We start from the raw sequence: 27,830 nt of genomic DNA, 5'->3' as shown, positions 1-27,830 counted from the left end.
ACATAAGTGTTGTGGTCACCATTTCCCATTTTTGAGGAATAGCTTCAAGGAAAATGTAAACAGTGGTGAGAACTGAACATACCATGTCCTATTTTTAGAAACTTTCAAGAGAGCCATGGGGTTTGGAAGGAGGCTTGGGTTTCTACTCTGAATATCCTGGCCTTTTGGGGGGCCTCCAGCATGGCCTTAATGGTTCACAAAACATGCAGCTGAATGTCTAAGATCCCTGGGCTTCCCCATTATTTAAAAGCACCAGTAGAGCTATCAGCTATTTAAAAAATAATTTAACTTGCCTTTTGTATCAGCTATATGCTTGTTTCTCTTATTTAATGTATAAAAACAATCAAAGGAATAGATAATCATCGAATACAGTCAAGGAACATATTTTTAATGTTATCATATAACATTTGTGAGTAGGACCCCAAAACATTTGCACACTAATGCAAATGATTATAGAAAACCAACCTTTCCTGAATAGCATACATGGTATGTCAACAAGCTTATAATTTTTTAAACTTTTTATTTTAATTCCAGTTGGTAATATAGTGTTATATTAGTTTCAGGTGTACAAGATAGTGATCCAACAATTCATACATCACCAGGTACTCCTCACAAGTGCCCTCCTTAATCCCCATCACCTATTTCACCCATCCTATCAACCCTCTCCCCTCTGGTAACCATCAGTTTGTTCTCTATAATTAAGGTCTCTCTCTTGGTTTGTCTCTTTTTATTCCCCCTTTGCTCATTTGTTTCTTAAATTCCATATATGAGCGAAATCATGTGGTATTTGTCTTTCTCTGACTTATTTCACTTAGCATTTTTAAGTTTTTATTTTATTATTTTTAAAAATTTTTTTAAAGTTTTTATTTAAAGTCCAGTTAGTTAACATACAGGGTAACATTAGTTTCAGGTGTACAATATAGTGATTCAAGACTTCTACACAACAGTGGTGCTCATCACAGCAAGTGCCCTCCTTAATCCCCATTACCTGTTTAACCAACACCCCTCCTACCCCAGTAACCACCAGTTTGTTCTCTATAATTAAGACTCTGTTTCTTGGTTTATCTTTTTTCCTTTGTTCATTTGTTTTGTTTCTTAAACTCCTCACATGAATGAAATCATATGTTATTTGTCTTTCTCTGACTTATTTCCCTTAGCATATTACTCTCTAGCTCTATCCATGTCATTGCAAATGGCAAGAATTCATTTTGTATGGCTGAGTAATATTCCATTGTACATATATACCACCTCTTCTTTTTTTTTAAGATTTTATTTATTTATTTGACAGACAGCCAGCGAGAGAGGGAACACAAGCAGGGGGAGTGGGAGAGGAAGAAGCAGGCTCCTAGTGGAAGAGCCTGATGTGGGGCTCGATCCCACAACGCTGGGATCATGCCCTGAGCCGAAGGCAGATGCTTAACAACTGCGCCACCCAGGCGCCCCATACCACCTCTTCTTTATCCATTCATCAACTGATGGACATTTAGGTTCCTTCCATATCTTGGTTATTGTAAATAATGGTACAATAAAATTGGGGGCACAGGTATCCCTTTGAATTAGTGTTCTTGTATTCTTTGGGCAAATAGTAGTGCCATTGCTGGATCATAAGGTAGTTCTATTTTTAAGTTTTTTTAAGTTTTGAGGAACCTCCATACTGCTTTCCAGAGTGGCTGCACCAGTTTGCATTTCCCGCAACAGTGTAAGAGGGTTCCCCTTTCTCTGCATCCTTGCCAACACCTGTTTCCTGTGTTGTTCATTTTAGCCATTCTGACAGGCGTGAGGTGATATCTCTCTGTAGTTTTGATTTGCATTTCCCTGATGATAACTAACGTTTAGCATTTTTCATGTGTCTGTTGGCCATCTGCATGTCTCCTTTGGAAAAATGTCTCTTCATGTCTTTTGCCCATTTTTTAACAGGATTATTTGGAGTTTTTTGGGTGTTGAGTTTTATAAGTTTTTTCTAGATTTTGGATACTAACCATTTCTCAGATATGTCATTTGCAAATATCTTTTCCCATTCAGTAGGTTGCCTTTTTAGCTTTGTTGATTACTTCCTTCACTGTGCAGAAACTTCTTATCAGGATGAAGTCCCAATAGTTTATTTTTGCTTTTGTTTCCCTTGCCTCCAGAGACTTGTCTAGTAAGAAGTCGCTGTGGCCAGTGTCAAAGAAGTTACTGCCTGTGTTCTCCTCTAGGATTTTGATGGCTTCCTGCTCAAATTTAGGTCTCTCAACCATTTTGAGTTTATTTTTGTGTGAGGTTTAAGAAAATGGTCCAGTTTCATTCTTTTCATGTTGCTGTCCAGTTTTCCCACCACCATGTGTTGAAGAGACTGTCTTTTTTCCATTGGATATTCTTTCCTGCTTTGTGGAAGATTAACTGACCACATAGGTGTGGGTCCGCAGTCGGTGACTGAACTTAATCTCCAGCCTCTTTTCGCTGTCTGAGTTCAGGGGTGGGTTGGGAGGGGGGGCTAAATTTCAACCTTTCAATCACATACTTGGTTCCCCTGAAAACCAGCTCTGCCCTTAGGGGGCTTTCCAGAAGTCATTTCATTAACATAAATGAGGTGTGGTTGAAAGGGGTTTGTTATGAGTATCAAAAGACACCTGACAGCTCTTGTCACTTAGGAAATTCTAAGGGTTTTAGGAGTTCTGTGCCAGAATCTAAGTGGAAAACCATTATACTTCTCATTAATCATAATCACACCTATCTTGTATTTTCCCTGCCTCAGCCCTGGAGTTTACCACTTCTCAAAAGGGCCTTGGTTCCTTCTAGTGGAAAATAGGACTGAAAACTAAGTTCTGGATGCTAGGTGTGCTCATTGGAACTGGAGCGTTATTGTCCTTAAGTTGTCAAAACTGACAGAGGCAGGAACCATATGTGTGCACACACAAATCTATCTATCTACCTCTCTATTGTGTGTATGCGTGTGCTCCATCTATCTGTACACTGTAAAAACTGTGAGTTCACAGAGCTACTCTTTCATTTTCTTCTTTCCTCCTTCTGTATTTCTGTATTTCATCTCTGACTGAAAAACCTCTCAGCACCTGTTCGGAATTTTCTATTCCCTGTTGATGAGTTCTTATCATTATTCAACCTTGTCATGACTCATTTGAAAGTTCAAATTGTCCCATAACTGCTCAGTCGAACCTCTTCACCCTGGTTCCTATGACCCCATCAGTTTCTGAGCACATCTGAACACAAGATGTTATAGATTCACCTGTACTTTCTCTGCTCCAACCCTGGAATCAGCCATTTCTCCAAGTTCATTTCGGTGGGAAATGACATTTAAAACTCAGATCTAAGCCCTAAGTGAACTCACTGCTTATGAGATGTCATTGTTTCTAGACATTTTAGAGCTAGAATACATATACAGAAAGTATTTAAAAAATACAAGTTAACCGATACTTCTTATCCAATCCAGTAAGGTTTCCCACCATCATTTCCACTTTCCCATTTCTTTCTGGTCTCCCACAGTACACACTGTGGCTCCCAACAACATGACTTTATTGTTCCTCCTTTGCTTAGTCCTGCCATACACACAAACGACAAACGAGCTTTGGATTTCCCTCTTTTCATTAAAGAAAATCATATATATATATATACATTATATATATATATACATTATGTATATATACATATATACATAATGTATATATATGCACATATCTATAGGCAAAGTTTCCTCTTTTTGTTTGTTTCTGCTGTGCTAGTCATGAGCCTTTGCTGACCATTTTGGTGATGTTTCCTCCACTCTAGAGGAAGTGGGAGAGCAAATCCCAGCCAGGGATCCAGGAAGCTGCCAAGGACCCAGACCTAAAGGCAAAAGAGTGCCTCACCACAGGCCCAGGGTGGGATCTGAGGGCTCATAGGGCTGTAACCAGGCATCAAGCTCATTCTCTTCAAGGATGCATGTCCTTCTAAGAGGCAATGGGCAGATGGTGAGGGGATCTGGGTGTGCACCACCGTCGTGAGCTCTGGGCCTGAAATACGCACAGAGCGTCCCTGAGAAGGTATCGGTGAAGGTGAAGATGTGGGAGCCGTCTGACACATTGAAGAAGGACAGCTTTCCTGCCTCCCAATCCAGGAAGATGCCCACACGCCGAGGTGGCACACGCAGGGTGAGCGCAATGCGGTGTGGGTCCAGGATGAAGTACTCACAGTGGTTCCACAGCCCCATCACCCAGTAGCCATTGGCTGGGCTTAGGTGCACTGGCCCCACGCGCGGCGCTGAGGCCAGACACACACCCAGGAACCAGCGGCTGCGCCTGCCCACATGCACTTCCCAGTAGTGGCGGCCAGCCGAGAAGCGCTGACAGCTCAGCACACAGGTCTGCTCAGAGAACCACTGGAGGTCCCCCACCACAGCACCAGGCACTGCGGTGCAGGAAGACACACTCTTGCCATCCTCGGAGACTTCCAGGCTGCAGTGTGCCGAGGCTGGATCAAGGGTTACGTCCACTGTGCAGAGGCACAGGGTTAGTGCCTGGGAAGAGCTGTTCTGGGCCCTGCCTGCCCGCTTCCCCAACAGGTAAACCTCTAGTGCTCCTGGTGGTCACTCCCACCCCGGAAACCACCCCTGTGTACTGAAGCAGCTTGCAAGGCACTTCTGAGCACCTGAAAGCCATAAGAAGAATCATATTTCTTTCCTGAGCTAGAAGTTTCCTAAATACCATACTAGGTGCCATGGAGAGTGGAGATAGAAAACAAGGTAGATTTGTCGGGATGGAGGCGGGCTCATTTCTCCCAATTCCTGGTCAAGGGGAAGGGGCTCCAGGTTGGTTAAATTCCTCATTGATGCCACCACCCTGTGTGACCTTGAGATCATCATGTGAGCTCTGAGCCTCAGTTTTACAGAATGTTAGGATTTTAAAACTGAAAGGGACCTCTGAGATCATCCAGTCTAGTGCCCTGCCCTCCAACCACCCACCCCTCAAAGCATACCCATTTGATAAATGGGAACCCTGAGGCTCTCTTCTGTCCAATGAGAGGTGCTTACACACTGGCCCTAGCAGCCTTCCTGCCAGATGGAAACAAATCTAGTAAAACCCAGAAAGTAATGTGCGTTTAGGAGGAGGTGTGTGCACACAAAAAAAGTGCATGTATGAGTGTAATCAGATGTGTGCATGCAAGCATGTATGTGTGCATGCGAGCACATGCAGGCATGTATGTGTGCATGCGTGCACATGCAGGCATGTGTGTCATGTTGTGTATGTGCAAAAGTAAGCTTATGCATTTGTGTGTGTAGGCTCCATACTTGGTTCCTGGACAGATCCTTCCTCTAATCTCAGATCTCTCCACCTTCCTTCTGTTTAAGATCCAACCAACCCCAGACACAAATCACAGTCCCTTGACTTCAGTTACCTGCGTATTGTTGGGCTTCTCTCCACTCTGAAACCAAACAGAAGGGAAAAAGAGACTCAAAGATCTGGGTCAGTAACTCTGCAACCTTGAGGGAGGCTCAAAATGCATGAGGAATGCTACAAACCCAATGAGCTCATTCCCACCATGACAGCTAGCTGGAGTCCAGACTGGTCTGGGTTCACAATGGCATTTCTCTGGGAATTTAGGATTAGGTAAGTGGCTGGTGTCAGTGCTGGCTTATACCAAACCTGCATGCAACCTAACCTTGTACTGAAAAAGACAGGAGAACAAAGCATGTGGGAAAGAGAACCAATACAGGTGGCCAGGATGCCATGAAGGTTGCACAAGAAGTTTTAATGTCTGACCAGCAGGCTCAGTCTGAGGAAGCTTGGCTGAGCATGGTTCATGTCCTAAAATGTCCTTTAGATATCCTATAGATATCCTATTTTGCCTCCTTTCTTAACATGAACCATTCTGAGTGGATTTCTGTTTTATTTTATCTTACTATGCTTTACAACAGAGAGATCAACAAGTCACAAAAGAGCAAAAGTAATAGAAATTTCCAGAGCGCCATAAATTTATAGCAAGGCCTCTAAATTCTGGGTTTACATCAGAATAACCAGTAGTTATTCTTGCATAGAATAACTCAATTCTATAAAGATGTTGATTCTTTCTAAATTTATCTATAAATTCAAAGCAATCCCATGCAAAACTGCTTTTGGATTTTTTTAAGGAATTTTGTAAATGTATCCTAAAATTTAAAATGGACCTAAAAAGGTCCATCCACTTTTAAAAGGAAGCAGAAATGGAGGAAAACTTGTACTTTTGGGGACTATAAAAGCCATAACAGCGAAAACAATGAAGTAATAGGTGGTCAATAGATAGATCCCTCTACACATGAGAACCAAATATGAAATCACAGACGGTGTAGTAGATAGCACTGGGAAAACTGCCTCACCATATGAAGAAAAATTGCTGTATTCTCACATAACACCAAATAAAATGGCAAATTTCAGATGGATTAAAGACATACACACAACACATGTAAAATGAATAGAAGAAAGTGGAAGAGAATATCTTTATGACCTAAGCATGAGGAAGGTTTTCTTTAACAGAACTTCAAAAACACATGCCATAAGGTACAAATTTGATGAATATATATCTGTATAAGGATATTAATCCCTCATTGGTATTAAACACTGTGAATTCCTTCTTCTAGTCTGTCACTTGCTATTAGCAGCTATGTCCTTGGTTTCCCATTGAAAAGAAACCATTAATTTTGATAAAATCTAATTCTCCAAATTTTTACCTAATGACTTGTGTTTTTGAAACTTGTTGATGTGTGTATATGTATGTGTGTGTGTATATGTGTCTATATATATATAATATATATGTCTATATATATAAATATATATATAAATTTTATATTATATATATAATTTCCCCTTGAACTGATAAAAGAAAAGATAGCAGTCTCATACTAAAAACATCCAAAAGGGGCACCTGGGTGGCTCAGTTAGTTAAACTTCTGACTCTTGATCTCAGCTCAGTCTTGATCTCAAGGTCGTGAGTTTGAGCCCTACACTGGGCTCCACACTGGGCATGGAGTCTACTTTAAAAAAAATGGCCAAAGGACATGAACTGGCAATATTCAAAAGAGGAAATCCCAAAAGTCAATTAGCATATGAAGAGATGCCCAAACTTAGTGTTCAGAGGAGAACAGACTGAAAGAACAATGAGCAATCACTCACCCGCATCGACTGGCTAACTCAGAAAGTGGCTTATATGGGATGTGGGCACATGGAGTCTCCCTGCACTGCCAATGGCAGGATGATGACCCTGACTTTGGGGGATCCCTCTATCCCACTTAGTGACATATCCCCATGGGCCAGCAATTCCCTGCCTGGGTGTACATCCCAGAGAAATCTCCACATAAAGCCAGAAAGTGACACATCCGAGGCTATTCACTCAGCGTTGTGTGTGGAGGTGTGGAGTTAGAGGCAGGCTGGATGTTATTTGAAGAACATGGCTGGCTAAAATGGAGTGCACTGCAGCAAGGAGACACAGACTAGATAACGTGGCAGGGAGGGATACTAAAACACAGTAATGAGTGAGGAAAGCAAGGAATAGCACAAGACTGTAAACATCATTTACAGAAACGAAAATGCTTGGGCACAAAGCCGAAATTCACCTTTTGTAAGAATACATACAAAATAAAGCTACACATCAGACTGTTTGCTTTAGGTGGAGAATAGAGGAAGGGATAGGGAAAATTATTTACATATAGAGTAACATGCCCACTCTAGACCCTCAAGTCATTCTTTGAGGGTGGGTGCCAGGATCTAGGTCATTCTGATGTGCAACCAGAATTGGCACCAATGGTTTATAGCATGCTTACACCTCAGAACAATAGAAAAGTAAATAGAAAAGTAAAATTTGAATATAACTTCTACTAGGTGACATACATTAATACATGCCATGTGCCTGTGAAAGAAACCAGAATGAAGTATGGTTGGTTAGTCAGAGTGAGTGACTGGCATGTTGAGATGTAAAGTAGACAATGGGAGGGAGACGAGCTTCACTCACCAGCCTGGCCTTCAGCCCTTCTCCAGTCTGAAGCAGCCACGGAAAAACAGAATTAGAACACCAGGTCAGTGCTGCTTCCCCGCTCCCCCATTGCATTTTGCACCCACCCTTGCCCTTCTCCCCTTTCTCCTGCCACCCACATGGCTATCAGGGTTCCATCCTGAGCATCATACCTGGTTGGAAAAAGAGAAGAACATACATGGCAAATCAGATGCTAAAAGGTGGACAAGAAGAAATAATCTGAAGAAGGGTCACTTACCAAGCTCTGTCTGAAGCTTCCCTGTAAGCAAAACACACAGAGAAGACATCAGTCTTTGGGTGAGGGGAACCACCTTCCCAAGGCAGCTGGTCACTGGGAGGAGGTTCCTTTGTCTTAAACCACTGCTCACCCCAATCCCATCTTAGTCTCTGTACCACCCATCTGCATGATTCTTAGGCCTCATCCTATTCTTTACCCTAAGGCAGAAATCTGCACAGGGCTAGAAAAGGAAAACAGGTCCTGGTACTGAGGGGCCTCTTCCCAGGGCTCGTGTCTAGTTTGAAAGGCTACTGTTCATTTGCCCTGAAATTGGAAACTTTTCCTGGGGAGGAGGTCCTTCATAAATTCAGGCCCTGAGCACAACCTGTGTAAACCTCAGGGTCACTTACTGTGTGCATTATTTAAAGGACTGGGAGGACATCACACTCAATTACTTCCCCTGGCCAGTCTGGCCAGACATTAAGACTTTGATATTTTGTCAGTAGGAATGCATTCTATGCATTCTATGCATTTGACTTTTCCACCTTATGTCTTGTTTTTCTTTTTAATTTACTTTTTTAATTTTTAATATTTTAATATTTTATTTACTTATTTGAGAGACAGAGAGATAGCAAGAGATAGAGCACGAGCAGGGGAGAGAGGCAGAAGCAAGCTCCCCACTGAGCAGCAAGCCCAACATGGGGCTCGATCCCAGGACCCTGGGATCATGACCCGAGCCGAAGGCAAATGCTTAACCAACCGAGCCACCCAGGCACCCCTCTTATGTCTTGTTTTAAAATTAAATCATTCTGGCTAGAGGCTTGGGAAGACAGTGGAGTAGGAGGACCCTGAGTTCACCCCTTCCCATGTTTTCAACTAGATTTCATCCACATCCAAGCCTGGCAGAGAGATTTGAAGACTGGCAGAAAAAATTCCACAACTAAACATACAGACAAAACTGCTTCTGAAAGGTTAGGATGGTTGGAAAGGTGGAGAAAACAGAGAAATGGGCCCTCACACTAGGGAGCTCACACAGGGAAGACTGATCCCCATAACACTTGGCTTTAAACACCAGAGGGGCTGAATTCTGTGAGTTTATAAAACCAGTAGGACTTGGAGCCTGGTGCTTTAAAAGTCAGCTGATTTAGCACTGGGTGAGGCTGGAGGGCAAGTAATAGCTAGGTCACTGCCTTTAAGGAGACAGCAGCCTGCACAGAGAGGCAACATAAAAATGGCAGTTTACACAATACTGGGGGCAAATGGGAGACAGATCTGTCCATAATAATTTTGGAGCATGTTAGGGGACTTCAAAAATGAAGGAGCTGGCAGGCACTATTTTCCTCTCCTGACCGCCCCCCACCCCAGGATAAACACAGAGCCACCCGTGGGAGGTTGGGGCTGCACAGACACTTGCTACCTAACCCGTTAGCAGTGTGCCATGCCCACAAGTTCTCCTGAGGACTAGCCCACACTAAGCCTGCTAGCTTTGACTGTGGGTTCAGGGGAAATATTGTTAAAGCCACACCACCCCTAGCCATGAACTCGCAACCATCATTGTGCACCAGCCCCAGCTGTGCCCAGCCATCCTCAGGCTCTGCACCCAGCCTCATGACCCCAGGAGCTCCAGCACACAGCCACCAGCCACTGCAGCACTTCAGGGAGTCCAACATAGGGCCAGTGACCCAACACAGATTTTGCTAGCACTGCAACCCCACTCCTAAGTTCCCCAGCAGGCACACCCCATCAGAGCTGGCCTGCCTGGGTCCTACTAACACCACAGAGAGCAAACACAGCCCACAACAGCCCACAACAGGCAGAGGGTCACTGCAGATGGCTACACTGAAAGGAAAAGTGACTCAGACACAACAGCAGGGTGTAAGCAACACACATAAAATATTCTCCTGAATTGCCAGGTGTGGTAAACAGTGGACAATGTACTGCAGGGCACTCCAAAACCTCTTCTTTATAAAGTGGTTACTTCCAAGGGCAGAAAACACAGCTGACTTTTATGACACACAGAAACACACACAGAAAGGCAGACAAAATGAGGAGACAGAGAAATTTATCACAAATGAAAGAACAGAACAAGACCAAGGCAGAGATCTAAGCAAAACAGATATAAGTAACATGCCTGACTGAAAATTTAAAGCAATGATTCTAAGGAACTCACTGGACTTGAGAAAAGACTGGAAGACATGATAAAACTCTTAACACAGAGAAGGAAAAACATAGCAGAGATAAAGAGCACAATAAATGAAATGAAAACACGTTTGATGGAATGAACAGCAGGCTGGAAGAAGCAGAAGAATAAATTAGTGACCTGGAAGATAGAGTAATGGAAAGCAAACAAGCTGAACAAAAGAGAGAGAAAAGGATTATGCAAAATGAGAACAGACTTAGGGAACTCAGTAACTGCTTCAAACATAATAACATTCGTATTACAGGAGTCCCAGAACAAGAAGAGAGAGAAAAGAAGATATAACACTTGTAAATACTTATGTACCCCAAATAGGAGCACTCAAATACATTAAACAGTTAATAACAAACATAAAGGAACTAATCAACAATAATACAATAATAGTAGGGGACTTTAACACCCTACTTACAGCAATGGACAGTTCATCGAAACAGAAAATCAAGTAGAAAACAATGGCTTTGAATGACACAGTGGAACAGATGGATTTAATAGATATATTCAGAATATTTCATCCTAAAACAGCAGAATACACATTCTTTACAAATGCACATGGAACCTTTTCCAGAATAGGTCACATACTGGGTCACAAATCAGGCCTGAACAATTCAAGATCCAAGTCACACCATGCAACTTTTCTGACCACAATGCTATGAAACTAGAAGTCAACCAGAAGAAAAAGTCTGGAAAGACCACAAATACATGGAAGTTAAAAAAAAAAAAAAAAGCTACTGAACAATGAATGTATCAACCAAAGAAGAAACAAAAAAGATACACGGAAACAAATGAAAATGAAACCACAATGGTCCAAACCTTTGGGATGCAGCAAAAGCAGTCCTAAGAGGCAAATATATAGCAATACAGGCCTACCTCAAGGAGCAAGAAAAAGCTCAAATAAACATCCCGACCTTGCACCTAGAGGACCTAGAAAAAGAACAACCAAAAAAACTAAAACCATCAGAAGGAAGGAAATAATTAAGATGAGAGTAGAAATAAATGATATAGAAACTACAAAAACAATAGAACAGATCAATGAAACCAGGAGCTATTCTTTGAAAAAATCAATAAAATGTATAGCCCTCTAGCTACTCTTATCAAGAAAAAAGAGAAAGGACTCAAATAAATAAAATCACAAATGGGGAGGAAATAACAACCCACACCACAGAAATACAATCATAAGAGAATGTTATGAAAAACTATAGACCAACAAATCGAACAATCTAGAAGAAATGGATAAATTCCTGGAAATATATAAAATATGAAACCTAAATGGCAAGAAATGGAAAACTTGAACAAACTAATAACCAGCAAAGAAAGTGAAATGGTAATCAAAAAACTCCCAACATATCAAAATCACAATGAGATACCACCTCACACCAGTCAGAATGGCTAAAATTAACAGGCCGGGAAATAGCATATATTGGCAAAGATGCAGAGAAAAGGGAAACCTCTTACACTGTTGGTGGGAAAGCCAACTGGTAAAACCACTCTGGAAAACAGTATGAAGTTTCCCCAAAAAGTTAAAAATAGAACTACCGTATGACCCAGCAATTGCACTACTTAGTATTTATCCAAAAGATACATAGTGATTCTAAGGGGCACATGCACTCCAATGTTTGTAGCAGCAATGTCCACAGTAGCCAAACTATGGAAAGAGCTAAGATGTCCATCAACAGATGAATGGATAAAGAAGAGGTGGTATACACACACACACACACACACACACACACAACACACACACACACACACACACACTCTGGAATATTACTCAGCCATCAAAAAGAATGAGATCTTACAATTAGCAATGATGTGGATGGAACTAGAGGGTATTATGCTAAGTGAAATGTCTGTCGGAGAAAGACAAATACCATATGATTTCACTCATATGTGGAATTTAAGAAACAAAACAGAGGACCATAAGGGAAGGGAAGGAAAAATAAAATAAGACAAAATCAGAGAGGGAGACAAACCATAAGTGACTCTTAACTATAGGAAACAAACTGAGGGCTGCCGGAGGGCAGGTGGCTGGGCGGATGGGGTAACTAGGTGATGGTCATTAAGGATGGCACTTGATGGAAGGAGCACTTGGTTTTATATGCAACTGATGAATCACTGCTCTCTACCTCTGAAACTAATAATACACTCTATGTTAATTAATTAATTAATTAATTGCACCCAATAGTGCAATGGCTGGATCATAGGGTAGCTCAATTTTTAACTTTTTAAGGGACCTCCACACTGTTTTCCAAAGTGGCTGTACCAACTTGCATTCCCACCACACGTTTGCTTTATTGGTGGGAATGCAAACTGATACAGCCACTCCTGAAAACAGTATGGTGGTTCCTCAAAATGTTTAAAAATAGAAGTACCTTATGATCCAGCAATGGCACTACTGGATATTTACACAAAGAATACAAGAAAACTAATTGAAGGGGATACATGTACCCTGATGTTTATAGCAGCATTATTTACAATAGCTAAGATATGGGAGCAGCCCAAGTGTACATCGATTGATGAATGGATAAACAAGATGTGGTATATACATACAATGGACTATTACTCAGCCATAAAAAATGAAATCTTGCCATTTGCAACATCATGGATGGAACCAGAGACTAGAGAGTACTATGCTAAGGGAAATGACTCAGCAGAGATAGACAAATACCATATGATTCCATTCATGTGGAATTTAAGAAACAAAACAAGCAAGCAAAGGGAAATATATATATAGAGAGAGACAGACAGACAGAGAGAAATAAAGAAACTGACTCTTAATTATAGAGAACAAAGTGACGGTTACCAGAGGGGAGGTGGGTGGGAGGATGGGTTAAATAGGTGATAGGGATTAAGGAGTGCACCTGTCTATATGAGCACAGGGTGATGTATGGAAGTGTGGAATCACTATATTGTACATGTAAAACGAATATTACACTGTATGTTAACTAACGAACTAAAATAAAAACTTAAAAAAAGTAATCCCTTATGGGAAAGGCAGCACTGTACACTAATTTAGACTATGGTGTTAATTACTTTTTATATTTGACCTTCCGTAGGACTAGGTGGACTACAAGACAAGCTTCTCTAACCTCATAATTTCATCTGGAGTTTTACTGGGGCATATAAGGTGGTTCTCGAAGTCTTCCCCCCCCGCCCCACCTGCCCCCATGGTAGCTTTTTCCTCCATGCCCCCTTTCCTTTGGCTTTACTCTCCCTTCCTCTGTACAGACACACACAGCCCATGGTTTCAACGTCTTGAGGCCCCTGGGGAGAAAAGCGAACCTGATAAATGAGTCACACTTTGGTGCAAATTAAAGGTGCCTTCCTTACCAGTGGCATTCGCATTAAAAAGAGAAAGATATCCTGGGAAGATGAACCAGTGGGAGTAAATGTTTAATGGTGGAATTGTAAACAAATCATAGAATGTGCAGGAAAGGGGCAGGCCGGGTTTGTCGGAGGATATGAAGTCAGACCTCCTCGGCAGCTGCGGGTGAATCACGTGGGAGTGGAGAGGTGGGAGGTGCAGAAGGATGCATTTAGAATTAGGTGGTTGCCATCCATCGCTCTCTCCACTGGGAGCCTAAAAGCTACTGAACACTTTCCATAGCGCACGCACCGGGTTACCCCACTAGTCCGCAGCCAGCACTGGGGGCGTGGTACCCAGAACTTACCCAGTTCTGCTGAGAGTCTCTCTGGAGAAGAAACGAAGAAAAGAGGAAAATCTCAATTGATGAACACTGAGGGCTCACTTCCCTAAAGTGCACAGACGGCCCCGGTGCGTTCTGGGGAACCAGGACCGGCTGCAAGCGTTGGAGGAGGGGGCTCCGCGGCAGGGGAAGGGGCAAAGCAAACCTCCACCACGCTGCGTTTCTGTCCTGCTCCCAAGAGCCCCGGGGTCTGAAGCGCTTGCCTCCCCGACCCAGCAAATTCCCCCTCCCCCCACCACTTTCTGCTACTTAGGGAAGCGGGCAAAGAGTGCGCCTCGGTCCCTGCTTACCTTTGTCCTTCTCAGCCTGCTTCCTCAGCTTTTCTGAAAGGTCGAAGGAAGGGGAGCGTACGTGAGGGCGAGTGGTCGCCCTTCCTTTCCACGTCCCACCCCAGCCACGCGTTTCCGCAAGACGGCGCCTCTTGGGTGCCCCCTCCGCCTGCAGCACAGTCTTCCCAGCAAAGCCGGCGCCAGGCGGGAGATCCCCTCACCCCCACCCCCAGCCTGCCCTGTACCTTGGCACCTCCGTTGCTTCTGAAAGAAGTACAGCGCCAGCGTCAGGAGGAGAGCCAGGAGGAGCGGCAGTCCCACCAGAGTCCCGAGGAAAGCCCTCTTCCAAGGGGAGCTTCCAGGTAAAAATGCGTCTGGAAAACACCTCACAGGGAGTTGTTTCGCTCTAGGCCATTAAACCCTTCAGTGACAAGCCTATGCTGGACCCAGCGTGCAGGAAATCCTTCCAAGTTGGCAGGCGTTAAACCTCGTGGGCAGCACCATAGCAATCTGTAAAATGGGCAGGAGAGGCGGGCCGCCCGGGCGCTCTCCGCAGGGAGAGACCCTGAGGAATAGTGGTGGACTCGAACTTGCTTAGCAGCAACGGGAAAATGCAAACTGAAGGGTAGGGAAGGAAGGGGCTGATGGACCCCAGCCTCTCCCCCAGCGTTTGAACCACGGCCCTGCCCCCCAAACTTCTCCCCACAATTGTCCTATTTCTGAAGAACACGAAAATCAAAGGTGTTGGTAACCGAAAACCAGTGAATTATTGCTCTCTACCCCCACTGTCAAACCCACAAGTCATTTTCCTCACTTTTTTTTTTGAAAAATTAAAACTACCTTTATATTTATGCAGAAAATTCTGAAAACAAATCCTAGTAGAACAAACAAATCGACCAATGTTTCAGGATACAAAATCAAAATACAAACATCAGTTCTGAGTTTGTTGCATTAACAACAACTTAAAAATATTTTTTTTCAAATACCAGTTACATATTATCAAAAATCTTAAAATATTTCAGAAGAAATTTATGATAGGTGACCTATCATTTTCCTGCTTTTGCAAACACCTGCTTCTGCTTCTCATCACACCGTTGGAAGAATTGGCTCAGGCTTTGCCCTAAGGCGGGATGTGGCCCAGGCCCCCTCCGACAGGGGCGAGTCTTGGCCAAGAGATACACATAAAATGGAAAGTAACCTTTTAGAAACTCTCGCAGCAATTTAATTTAATAATTTGGTGTCTGTTGAAGATTATTATTTTAAAAGTGGTGGCTTTATCTCAGTGGTCTTTTTAAAAATATTTTTTTTCTTTTTTATTGTAGTAAAATATATAACATAAGATCTACCGTCTTAACCATTTTTAAAGGTACAATTCAATGGCATTAAGTTACTTTCACATTGTTGTGAATCATCATCACCATCCATTTTCAGAACTCTTTTGGTCTTCCCAAGCTGACATTCTACCCATTAAACACTAAGTCCCCATTTCCTGCTCCCTACCTACCTCAGTCTCCAGCAACTGGCAACTTCTATTCTACTTTCCATCTTTATGAATTTGACTATTCTAGGTACCTCCCTATGTAAGTGAATCAAACAATATCTGTCCTTTGGTGTCTGGCTAATTTCACTTGGCGTTATGTGTTTTCTTTTCTTTTTCAATTTAATTTTTCTAGGAATGCATTTTTATTGACTTGTGCAAAAGTATTGGGCCACAAGGGCCCTTCACTACAGATGGTTTGCAAAGCTCTGAAGTTAAGAGCAAGGGCTCTGGGTTCAGTGCCTCCCAGACATGTTACCCTCGACCTTGTCCCTTTGTTCCAGATTCTCCTGCCTCCTTCCTGCTCCCCAGTGGCCATACAGGTTCCCATTCCCATGGCAGGAACTTAGCATTTGCTGTTTCCTCTACCTGAATGTGCATCTCACAGATACCCCTCTGACCCACATCTTCTCTTGAAAAGGATAAATGCAAATCAAAAAAGGAAGAATTGGATTTGGAAAGAGACTTCCCTCTTTTTCCCTTTTCTTAGAACATTTGCTTCACAAAACTAAAACAATCCTTTCTCTATCCCTTTGAGATATATGTAAATGTTTTAGAAAGCTAAATAAACTCTTGCCAACTTTACAATCCAGGGATGTTTTTCTTAAAGAGTTTGGAGCCATTTCTTTGAAATGTAAACATCAAGGAGAAAATGTCCTTATGTCCTCTCTCATGGGGGCTTAAGGTGCCTGGCTCCAAGTTGTGATTATATGCTTGTCATAGAGATATAAGATGTTTAATTTTTCCTTTGGATAACACAATTAGCTAACCCAAATGGCCACCCCAATGACACAGTAAATTTTGAATGAACTGTGTGTGACATGTGGTGTTGTTGAGTCCTCTTATCCAACGACAAGTTATCATTTAGAAGGGTCAGATTTCTTTGTGTTATCATACAATTGACCCTTGAACAACACAGATTTGAACTGCAAGTCCACATAGATGTATATTTTTATATGAATACAGTACTGTAAATGTATTTTCCCCTTCTTATGATTTTCTTTTTTTAAAGTTTTTATTTTAATTCCAGTTAGTTAACATATTGTGTAATATCAGTTTCAGGTGTACAATACAGTGATTCAACACTTCCATAAATCACCCTGTGCTCATCACTATAAGTGCCCTCATTAATCCCCATCCCCTGTTTAACCCATCTCCCCTCTTAACCATCAGCTTGTTCTCTACGGTTGAGAGGTTGTTTCTTGGTTTTTACTCTCTTCCTCTCTCTTTTTTTTTCCCTTGGCTCATTTGTTGTTTCTTAAATTCCACATGTGAGTGAAATCATATGGTATTTGTCTTTCTTGAACTTATTTTGCTTAGCATAATACTCTCTAGCTCCATCCATGATGTTGCAAATGGCAAGATTTCATTCTTTTTATGGCTGAATAATATTCCATTGTGTGTGTGTTTGTGTGTGTGTCCATCTGGTCCAGTGTGTCATTCAAAGCCATTGTTTCCTTGTTGATTTTCTGTTTAGATGATCTGTCTGTTGCTGTAAGTGGGGGATTAATGTCCTCTACTCTTATTGTATTATTATCAATGAGTTCTTTCATGTTTATTATTAATCATTCATCTATTTGTGTGCTCCTATGTTGGGTACATAAATATTTACAATTGTTATATCATCTTGTTGAATAGACCCCTTTATGATTGTGCAGTGTCCTTTGTCTCTTTTTACAGTCTTTGTTTTACAGTCTCTTTTCCAATGTAAATATCATCATTGCTCCGGTTTTCTTTTGACATCCATTTGCATGATAAATGTTTCTTTATCCCCTCACTTTCAATCTGCAGGTGTCTTTAGGTCTAAAATGGATCTCTTGTAGGCAGCATATAGATGGGTCTTGTTTTTTTATCCATTCTGTCACCCTATGTCTTTTGATTGGAACGTTTGGTCCATCTACATTCCATCTCACTTATTGTGCCCTCTGCTGTGTTTTTCCTTATCTCTGTGTTGAGGGTCTCAGTCATGTCCTCCAATCTCTTCTCAAGTCCAGTGAGTAATCATGAACATGCTTAAAATTCTCTATCATACATGTTACTTACAGCTGTTTCCCTTAGATCTCTACCCTGGCCTTATCTCGTTCTCTCATTTGTGATACATTTCTCTGCCTCCTCATTTTGTCTGCCTCTCGGTGTCTATTTCTGTGTGCTAAGAATGCTTTCTGCTTTTGAAAGTAGTGACTTTATGAAGAGTAGGTCCTGGAGTGCCATGCAGTATACTGTCCCCTGTCTACCAGGAACTGGCACTTTAGCAAAGCATCCTGTGTGTTTTACTTACGCCTTGCTGTTGTGACTGAGTCACTTTTCCTTTCAGTGTAGTTGTCTACCCTCACTCTTTTCCTGTGGTGGCTGTGCTTGCTCTCTGTGATGTTAGTGGGACCCAAGCATGCTAGCTCTAAGGGGGTGTTCCCACTGGGGAACTTGGGAGTGTGGTGGTGGTCTTAGCAATATTTGCGTTGGGCCACTAGTCCAATGCCAGATCTCCTAAAGCACTATGGTGGCTGGGAGCTCTTGCCAGGCTGGTGGGGGTACAAGGTTGGTCGCAGTGCTCAATGATGGCTGGGTGAGGCTGGGCCTGGCATGTGATGGTGGCTGGTGGTGCATGGCTGGGCACTGCACTGCAGCTGGGGCAGCTATGCACCTGTTGGTTGGGCAGGGTGCATGTGCAGCTTTTACAAAATTTGCCCTGATCTCTGGGTCAAGACTATAAGGGTCTGTGTAGCCCCACCTCCCGCAGGGGGCTCTGTGTTTATGCTCAGGCTGGGGGAGGAAAATGGTGCCTTCCAGCTCCCTTGTTTTTAGAGAAGTCTCCCAACACTCTCTGAAATCAGTATGAACAGATCTGACTCCCGTTTACCCCAGCTTTGTGTAAACTCCCTTTTTTTATGTTGCCTCTCTGTGCAGGTGCTGTCTCTCTAAAGGCGGTGACCCAGCTGTCACTCACCCTGCCAGCTCGCTCAGTGCTGACTCCGCTGACTTTTAAAGCTCCAGGCTCCAAATCCCACTATTTTTACAAACTTACAGAAGGCACCCTGTGTAGTTTCTAATGACAAACATTATGGGAAATAGTCTTCCCTGTGTGAACTCCTGGGTGTGAGAGCCCATTTTTCTGCCCTCTCTGTGCACACAGCCTCCCTCTGCCTTTTCGACCTTCCTAAACTTTCAGTTGCAGCTTCTTCTCTATATTGAGCTGTGAGTTTGCTCTGCCAGTCTTCGGATTGCTCTCTGGTTTATTGACTTGGATGTGGATGATCTCTAGTTGTGCATGTGGGAAGGGGTGTGTTCAGGGTCCTCCTACTCCACCGTTTTCCCAAGATCCTCTCTCCCTTATGGTTTTTTTAAAATAACATTTTCTTTTCTCTAGCTTACCTGATTGTAAGAATACAGCATATAATACATATGCAAAATCTGTGTTATTTATGTTAGCAGTCAACAGTATATTATTAGCAGTTAAGTTTTTGGGAGTCAAAAGTTATCTGTGGATTTTCAAATGCTCAGGGCAAAGGGTAGTGAGCACCCTTAACCCCCTGAATTGTTCAAGGGCCAACTGTAATATAACTATTGATTTGTACCAATGTGAAGAATGGCCCATAGGTTAGGTTTATCCTCAAGACTTAAAACAACTAGTCATGAACATCAAACCCTTCAGTGTGCGCCTCATGATAAGGCTGTGGTCCCAGATAATGGCCTCACACTTCAACTCATTGCCTAACTATTTTCTTTCCTAACCTACCACTTTTAAATCACATGCACACCCTACCACACCTCAGCACCCTTCCCTGCGTTGTTTTTCTGTACAGCACCTAACATCTTCTAGTCTTACGATATAATTTACTCTTTTGTTTGTGTTTCCCCCACAGGAATGTGAACCTGAGGGCAAGGGTTTGGGGCACATTACTTATAAATATTGTTTGGGGGATGAAATCAGGAACACATGGGCTCTCATGATGACCTCTAATGCGTTGTTTCTGGGTTTTAGGGCAGAGCCTTTGGTGCATAATGTTGATTCCCTGGGGCCTCCCCGGCATACTGTATGGGTGAGTGGTAAACTGTTGTACTCTCAGGAGGCTCCTGATATCCAAAGTGCTGACTTTTCAGGTGTCAAGGTCAGTCCACCCCAGAGACAACCAGACCCCAGTACCATTGTGCCCTTTTAGATGGTCTTTGGAAAAATGCACATGGAGGACATGGTGGATAGGAAGATGAGGGTTAGTCAGCATCTACTAACCTGCTATCTGGATGGTGAACTCTTTCTTCTGGAACAGGAGGGAGTTCTGGATGGAGCAAGACACATTGCTGTGGGCACCCCCTTGGACAACCACAGATGTTTCCAGATTGAACAGGCCCCGGGCATCCTGGACAATGGCTTCCATCTCTGGAGGCAGGCACTGTCCTTTATGATCTTTCCACTGAGCCTGGGGTTTGGGGTACCAGCCACTGGAGCTGCACTTCAGCTGAACGCCTCCCTTCTTGAAGCCCTCAAGGGAGATGTGAGGGTCTGAGCCCAGCCCTGGGAGAGGCAAGAAGAGTGGAAAAGATCAGGCTCCCTCCCAGAAGTTCAAGCCACCATACAACGTCTGCAGTCATTATAAGTTATCACAAACTGTGACTGCTCTTAACATACATGTGGGCTCATGGCCCCCAACTGTGGGCTATAAATGACAGTCTAAATTGATGGTGGCAGGTGGGGCATGGGGACAGTATTACCCATGAGGGACATTTGGAAATATTGCGGGGGCCATTTAGCCAAAAAGGGCTCCTGGCATTTAGTCATATTATGCAAGAGACAGTCTCCTGAAGTAAAGAAAAATCCAACCCGAAATTTCCATAGATTGTCCTCTGTCCTCTCTCTTGAATCCCACCAGAGTTCAGGTCCCTGTGTCACACACACACACCTTCATCTCCCCATCCTGTGGAGCTAACTTCATATTTCGAATATGCAAAACATTGATATGCTTAAAGAGCAATACTATAAAAAACGTACATCACGAAAGCCGCAGACCTTTCTCCATCCTTTCCATTCCTGGCTTCCTCCTCTCCCTTAGGTAACCAATTTCATCAGTTCCTAGTGTATCCTTCCTGTGTTCCTTCTGTGCAACGTTTCTTTTTTCTTACACAAAAGTTTACATACTATAGAACCTCGTTTGCACCTTGCTTTTTTTCTCTTGCCTACATCCTAGAAATCACTCCACGTCAGTTCTTAGAGCACCTCCCCATGTTTTCAGGGGCATAGTGAGGCTCACTCCATTGCATGATGGACCATACTCAACACCTTTGCTTAGATATTTAGGTATTCCACTGTTGTACAATTACAGATGATGCTACAAAGATTAAACTTCTATGCACGCCCTTTTCACATTGGAGCTGTAGGTAGCTTATCTTCAGGGTCAACTCCTAGAGGTGGGGCTGCAGTTCAAATGGTAGCTGTATAGGCAGTCCTGTTAGCTGTTGCCAAAGTCCCGTGCCCTGGACCTTTGCTTTGCTTTCCATCACCAGGGTACGAAGCAGAAGGTCTGCTTCCCCACAGCTCCACCAACGGTGTATATGGTCAAACTGTTGAGTTTTTGCCAATCTCAGAGGTAAAAAACGGCATCTCAGTGTAGCTTTAATTTGCCTTTTTTTCAGGATGGGTAAGGGTGATCCTCTTTTTATGTGTTTAAGGGCCATTTGTGTATCTTTTTTGTGAACATTTATTTTGTGCATTCTGTAATGAATCTTCCTTTCTAATAGTTTTTTTTTTTTAGTTAGATATGTTTTCCCTTTTCCTGTGCTTCTCTGTCTACTCTTGAGCAAAGCGGCTCTGTCCAAATGGACCTCTTACTCTGTCTCTTTGGCCAGGTCACATACCTGCTACCTCTAGCTCCCAGACCGCTTCCTTGGAGAAGTTGCTGGAGAGGAAACGGCATCCGTACGGGCCCTCATCATCAGGAACGATGCCATGGAGCTGCAGGTTCACGCTGCCATCCATGATATCATCCTTGATGAGTCTGGTCCTGTTCTGGAACTGTGCCATTTGCTGGCTGTAGAGCTCTTGCCGCCCCTGGTACAGGTGCACCACATCAGAGGTCTGACTCCGGAACCAGCGGATCTCCATGTCCTCGGCATCCAGGTATGGGGACAGATGGCACGAGAACTCCACCTCTTCCCCCACAAGTGCCAGGATGGGCTCTCCAGGGCCTACTACCCTGACCTCCTCTAGGACGAGAAACCAGAATGACAGAGGAAATCAGCTCTCATCCAAGGTAAGTTCTTATCACATTCCTTTGCAGCTCAGAAATCTACAGTAAACCATTCAGGTGACAAAAGACACTTTGCAAGACAATTGGCTTCTTGAACCAGAAATTGTCATGAAGATGCCAGGTTAAAATATACCCAAGGGATATTACAACCAGATACAATGTGTGGTGTTGGACTAGTAATTGGTTTGAATCAACCAGCTGCAAATGTTGTTTTGGGGACAATTACATAAATATGGCCAGAACATTAAATGAAAAGGAATCTTTGACCAAAAACAAAAACAAGTTTCAAAATAATATGTACACTATTCTCTTATTTGATTAAAAAAATGACATGTTTGCTACTGTGTGGTGACTAACATAACATAATAAAAATTTTTTTAAAAATGACGTTTGCATAAAAACATGTGCAGAAAAAAAAAGTCCAAAATGAGATATACCAAATAGTTGATGGTGGTAATTTCTGCATGATGAGAATAGATGTTTTCTTGTTTTATCCTTGTCTGATTTTCTAATTTTTTTATAATGCACATGTACAGTTTCTGTAACAACAAAGTGTATTAACGTAATCTATGGGGGCTCCTTGCTTCATGGGTTTTTCTATCTAAAGGCCGAATCTTGTCTTAGAGATTTTTATTTATTAGAATTTTTTATTTCATCATCCTATTAAATGATGCCTCCACATGGCCCCTCTATGCCCTGTTTTCTGCAGTTCCCATGAGAGTTGCTATTCCCGTTGCAGACCCTTTGCACGTGCTGTTTTCTGCCATTCGGGATGCCCTCACTCCTCTTTCTGGCTTCACCTTTTCTTGTACCTCCTTTTCTTCCTTGAAGCTCAGCTAAAACCCTTTTCCAAAGCTCCCCCTTCATGGATTCCTCCCATCCTTCACTTTGCTCATGGAACATGGCTGTGCTTTTATTGTTGTTCACTGCATTTGAGACACCTTTCTGCCCACTGAGTATAGCCCCAACACCCTCCCTACCAGCTTCCCTTTCCAGGTTCCCTCAGGCTGTCTCTTCCCCCACACTTGATGCCTGGCCCTCTTCCTGGGGGCATGACCTGCCTCAGTTTACCCTCCATCTGTCATCTTCCTGGAAATTATGTATCCTTCAGGGGTCTACTCAAACAGTACCTCCTCTCTAGGGTTCTTCTTGGCCTTCTGGAAAAAACAAATTTCTCTCGTAGCTGTGCTCACAGATCTTTGGATATGTTTCTCTTGCAGCCATATAGCTGAACAGCTTTTACTTCACATCTGTCCCCCTCCTTTGACCTTCTTGAGGACCTGGGATGTGCCTGGTCATTTTGGTTTCCCTGGCTTCCAGCTCAGGGAATCAGAGAATTGCATTTGCATAATGAATTTATACTCTCTGTTGGCTGCTTCTTTCATGAAGGTCCTTCCTGCCTTTCAGAAGCTACAGCTTCTATGTGGGAGTGGAGCGCCTGACACGGCCTGGCAGGCTGTGGATCTCAGCCCTGGGAGCAGCTGGCAGGAGAGTGGGCAGAAGCTGAGGGGCTCATGGCCTGGCTGGCTGGGCTGCGGGTTTGAAAACTACCTGAGTTCAGCTCTCCGGGCTGGAGGAGAAGAAGGAAATGGGTGAGGAAGAAGACATTGCTGGGCAGAGGAACTCGCTGCGAGAAGTCCGGGAAGACTGGGAAATCCATCATTTCTTCTTGGCGGTGGGGTCCACCTGGAGAGGAACAAAGAGATGCTGGAATGGTTGCAGGAGAGCTGGAACGCAGCCCAGCAGGCCCGATGTCTTTGCTGCTTCATTTTTTTTTTCTTTTTTAATAATAGTTCTTACCACTCCCAGGGCCTGGCTTCTTTTCAACCATAGCTGGATGTGAGAGCTGCTTCTAATTTTACCAGGTGTCCCTGCTGACCTTGCCCAGACTCATGGAGCTGCAAGTGGACAAGGCCAAAGGGTCCCAGAGGAAGCAGCTTCTCGGCTTTGCATTGTTTAGAGCCAGGAATAGAGCCACACATTGTGTGGGGGCTCTGCTAGGATTCAGCCACTTTCCCCAAACAAAGGGAAATCTATAAGGACTCAGAGGTATTTTCGTTCTCCCTGCCCCACTTCCCTTTGGCCTGGAACATAAGGTCCACAAACAGAGGAACAAACACAGAGTTCTGATCTTTCAGAAGTGGGGTGCATGCCTGGCAGCAGCCTGCCAGCTCCCACCACAGCTGAGACACCTTCCTCCAGGCCTGAAGCCTCAGGTGGAGCCTTCAAGAGGTCAGCTGGTGACTGTCCCTATCCCTGCAAGACTGTGTCTTCCAGGCCACATTAACAGAGTTGCCCCATCTAGCCATATCCTCCATTAGTGGTCCACTCGACCCATCCCTGGCACAGGCAAGAGCTGTCCCCTTTCAGTCCTAACACCCCCTTGACACCTGTGGTGACATCTCACAGTCTGAGAGCCAGTGAGTATGGGCAACCCATACATCTTGGGATACATTCAAGCCTTTCCACATTTCTCCTCTGTTTAGTGGTGGGACTTTAAGCAGATCCTATAACTGCCTGAACCTAGATTTCTTTGCCTGAACAATGGAAGAAACCAATGCCAATTCAGGGGGTCATTAAGCCTTCCATGGGAGGGCTAGGTGCTCTTTAGTGAATAGAAGCCAGCACCTCCTGCCTCTGCCTCCACTTCCCAAACATCTTGCTCTCCATCTTTTTTTAGAGACTGCACACTCTCCTTTCACTCCATCACAGCATCCACGAGGAGAAGGCAGACTTCTTCAGCCCCCAGGCTCCCCTTCTCCCTTCTTCTGCCACCCCACCCCTTTGCTTCATTCTCCTTCTCCTGAAAACATGTTCATGGTGTCCTGGCTGCAAAGCCCTACCCACACAGCAATAGCATCAGGGTGTAGATGAAAGACTCTAAAAGCTGCTGGGTCATGTAGCAGAGGAGTGATCAGAGGGGGTGTGCAGGTGAGTTAATGGTGTGTGCGTGGTGGGGGGAAATCCCTGAGCTGGAAGGGCCCAGCCAATGGGAATACAACAGAGAGTGGGCAATGGTCTGTGAAGCCAGTGGGCCAGGGGCTGGGGTCCTCCCCTCCTGGAGCTCACATGCAGGTGGGCAGGCAGAGGAGCAAGTTGGAACAGCTCCATTAATGCTTCAAAAGGTGCCCCTCAGCAGGTGAAGGTCAGAGGACTCCCTGGAGGGGTCTCAGCCACTTTGATGGCCAATAGCTGTTGGAATTACCAGTCACACAATAGTCAGCGTAAACATAGGCTGTAGGCTGAGGTCTAGGCTCTGGCCAGAGAGTCCAGCCTCTTGCCCTTTTGGCTGATGACAAGAAACGCAGCAAAGGAGCTCCAGAACAGGGAGTCCACCCTGGCTTTGCATTTTCTCTCCCTCTCCGTTTCCTTCTCTTCTCTTTCGTGTCTCAGTATTTTCTTCTGGACCCTGGAAACAGAGCCCATGCAGGCAAAATCCATGATGGTATATCAGCACCTGCTAGGACCTTCCCAAACAAGAAGGGCTCAGAGGGCATTTATGGGTCCATTTAGATCAGTCAGATTTTGAGGAATTAGTCAAGACTTGTGATAGGTGGTAACTCGGGTTCTCCTACCGCACAGTGACAGAGCATCAGACAGGCTCACAGCTGGGTGCCCCACTCTCCCTGAGCTGGGAGGCTGTCAGCTCCTGGGGGGCAGTCCGTGTGTTCCAGACCCTGGAGCGACTAGTGGGACCACATTCTCTACTATGATACACCCCTGTGAATGCCTTCACTGAGGCTGCAGTGGAAGGAGGTCATACACACACACACACACACACACACACACACACACAGAGGCATATAATATGACTTGAGCACTTACTATCTACCAAGCACTCACCTGTAGCAGAAGTATTTATTATTATTATTATTATTATTATTATTATTATTATTATTATTAGGTCTGAATCACAGACAAGGAAACTGAGGCACAGGGAGGCTAGGCAACTTGCCGGCACATGCAGCCAGGATGTGGTGGACTGGGGGTTTCTCCTAAGCTCTGCGCTCGTGTGGGTACTGATTCCTCACCAGCTTTGTCGTGTGTCAGGGCTGGAGGCACCCTCTGTTTTCCCATCCCCCAGAACATGACTCCAGTTAGGGACCACCTGACGACAGACCACAGCACTCACCCTCACAGCATCTCCCATGCACTGAAGAAGCAGACTGAGTCCCCAGGTCTCAGCCACAAGACCAAGCAAGCAAGCATGAGCAACCAACCCACAAATGAATAAAAATCCCAAACTCCCGCTGCTGATAAAACAACTCAAAACTGGAGTCCCTCTCGGACCTTGCCAACAGCATCTTCTTGGACAGGAGGTACATGCCCTGTGGTTCTTTTGTTCCCAATGCACAGGCCTTGAAAAGCCTTTAACTTGGAGGGAGACTGGCGATTTCCTGAAGGGACTTCAGAGGGGCTGAACACCTCTTTATGCCCTAAAGGCATATGCCCTTTATGCCCCTCCTGCCCACCGACTGCCTGAAGTCCACCCTTTCTGACCTCACTCTCCAGCTTAAAGGCTCTGAGCTGCACTGAAGTGCAAGTACCCGTGAGGGGAAACATTTTCAGATCTCAGCTATTCACACCACAGTGTGAATGGATTGCAGACTATTTCTGGTGAGGAGGTTTTGCTGGGGACAGAGTCTGCACACACTGAATATCTGGCGAAGATGGGGAACCCAGGGAGGAGGACAGCCAGAAAGAGGGTGTCAGGCTGGAGCCAGTCTTTGCAGGTGGGACATATTTTCTATACTCTCCTGGGAGACTCTGGGATGTCCCCTGAAGACACACAGAGGAATAAATGTCGCACACACTGATGATGAAGAAAAGCCTCCACATTCCTCCCAGGGGAAGCTCGTTTCTTTGCATTCTCTCCCTGGCCTCACTTTATCGGCATCCCGGTCTTCTTTTTCTGCATCTCCAATTCCTGAACAACACCTGATGTTCTCTTGCAGCCCCTCAGCTCTTGAGTGTCTCTTTAAAGATTATTCTTTGCTTTCGCCACGTCTGTGAGCTTGGGCTGTGTAGCAGCTGTGTGTTTGTCCTTCTCCCAATCCCGCATCCTAGGCTGTATACCTTGAGAGGTAGAGTACTTTCCCACCTTCTCCCCTCCAGTATCCACTGCAATGTCTTTCCCACCACAAGCTGTCAATTAATTCTCACCGGCTTACTCTGGTTTGATTTCAATTGGCCCACAAGATGATTTCCACCCCTAGTCTCCAAGGTAGATGAACGGCCCCAAGAAGAGACCTCAGGGAGGCTGGAAACGGAATGGGGTCTGTCAGAATCCTACCTCCTCAGGTGAACCTGGCTGAGTGACTATCTCCCCTTAGCCACACTTGAAACAACCCATCCTAAAGCCAGGGTCAGCCTGTAAGGTGATGCCAACCCATCTCATCCAGTCTCCAAAGCCATCATTTTCTGCTTCCCATTTCTGAAAGGTGGAGGTTTAGGCAGGTGTTGAGAACAAGCCACGTACCTGGCAGGTAGCAGCACGGGGTCTGGAATGGCAGATGATTCCTGGTGAGCTCAACTCCCTGCTAAAATGTCTTGGTCCCAGATACTAAAGCCCCCTGGACATGAGCTGGCAGCTGAGTTCAGGGAGCCAACTCATCTGTGACAGAATTACCCACCCACCTTCTACCTTAAGACACACGCTGCGCGCTCTGCCCTTTGCTATAAAAACCAAGATGGAC

The 27,830-nt window shown here is 44.3% G+C and overlaps 1 protein-coding gene across 1 annotated transcript; it reads right to left on the bottom strand.

Annotated features, from left to right (window-relative positions):
* Window positions 1-1,254: 1,254 nt before the first annotated feature.
* BTNL9 (butyrophilin like 9) lies at window positions 1,255-27,830 on the bottom strand. The gene is made up of 11 exons (XM_026507660.4): window positions 27,614-27,830; window positions 23,686-23,820; window positions 21,743-22,090; window positions 20,124-20,405; window positions 14,604-14,732; window positions 14,380-14,412; window positions 14,054-14,074; window positions 8,213-8,233; window positions 7,954-7,980; window positions 5,368-5,394; window positions 1,255-4,464 (listed from the first exon to the last, which is right to left on the bottom strand). Exons 2-11 carry the CDS (start codon window positions 23,795-23,797, stop codon window positions 3,839-3,841), a joined length of 1,626 nt encoding a protein of 541 aa, XP_026363445.2. The 5' UTR covers window positions 23,798-23,820; window positions 27,614-27,830; the 3' UTR covers window positions 1,255-3,838.

The sequence above is a fragment of the Ursus arctos genome, unplaced genomic scaffold, assembly GCF_023065955.2.
Source record: "Ursus arctos isolate Adak ecotype North America unplaced genomic scaffold, UrsArc2.0 scaffold_5, whole genome shotgun sequence".
In the NCBI taxonomy this organism is placed as follows: domain Eukaryota; kingdom Metazoa; phylum Chordata; class Mammalia; order Carnivora; family Ursidae; genus Ursus; species Ursus arctos.
The sequence above is the reverse complement of the archived record's forward strand: the minus strand, read 5'-3'. Positions and strand labels throughout refer to the sequence as shown.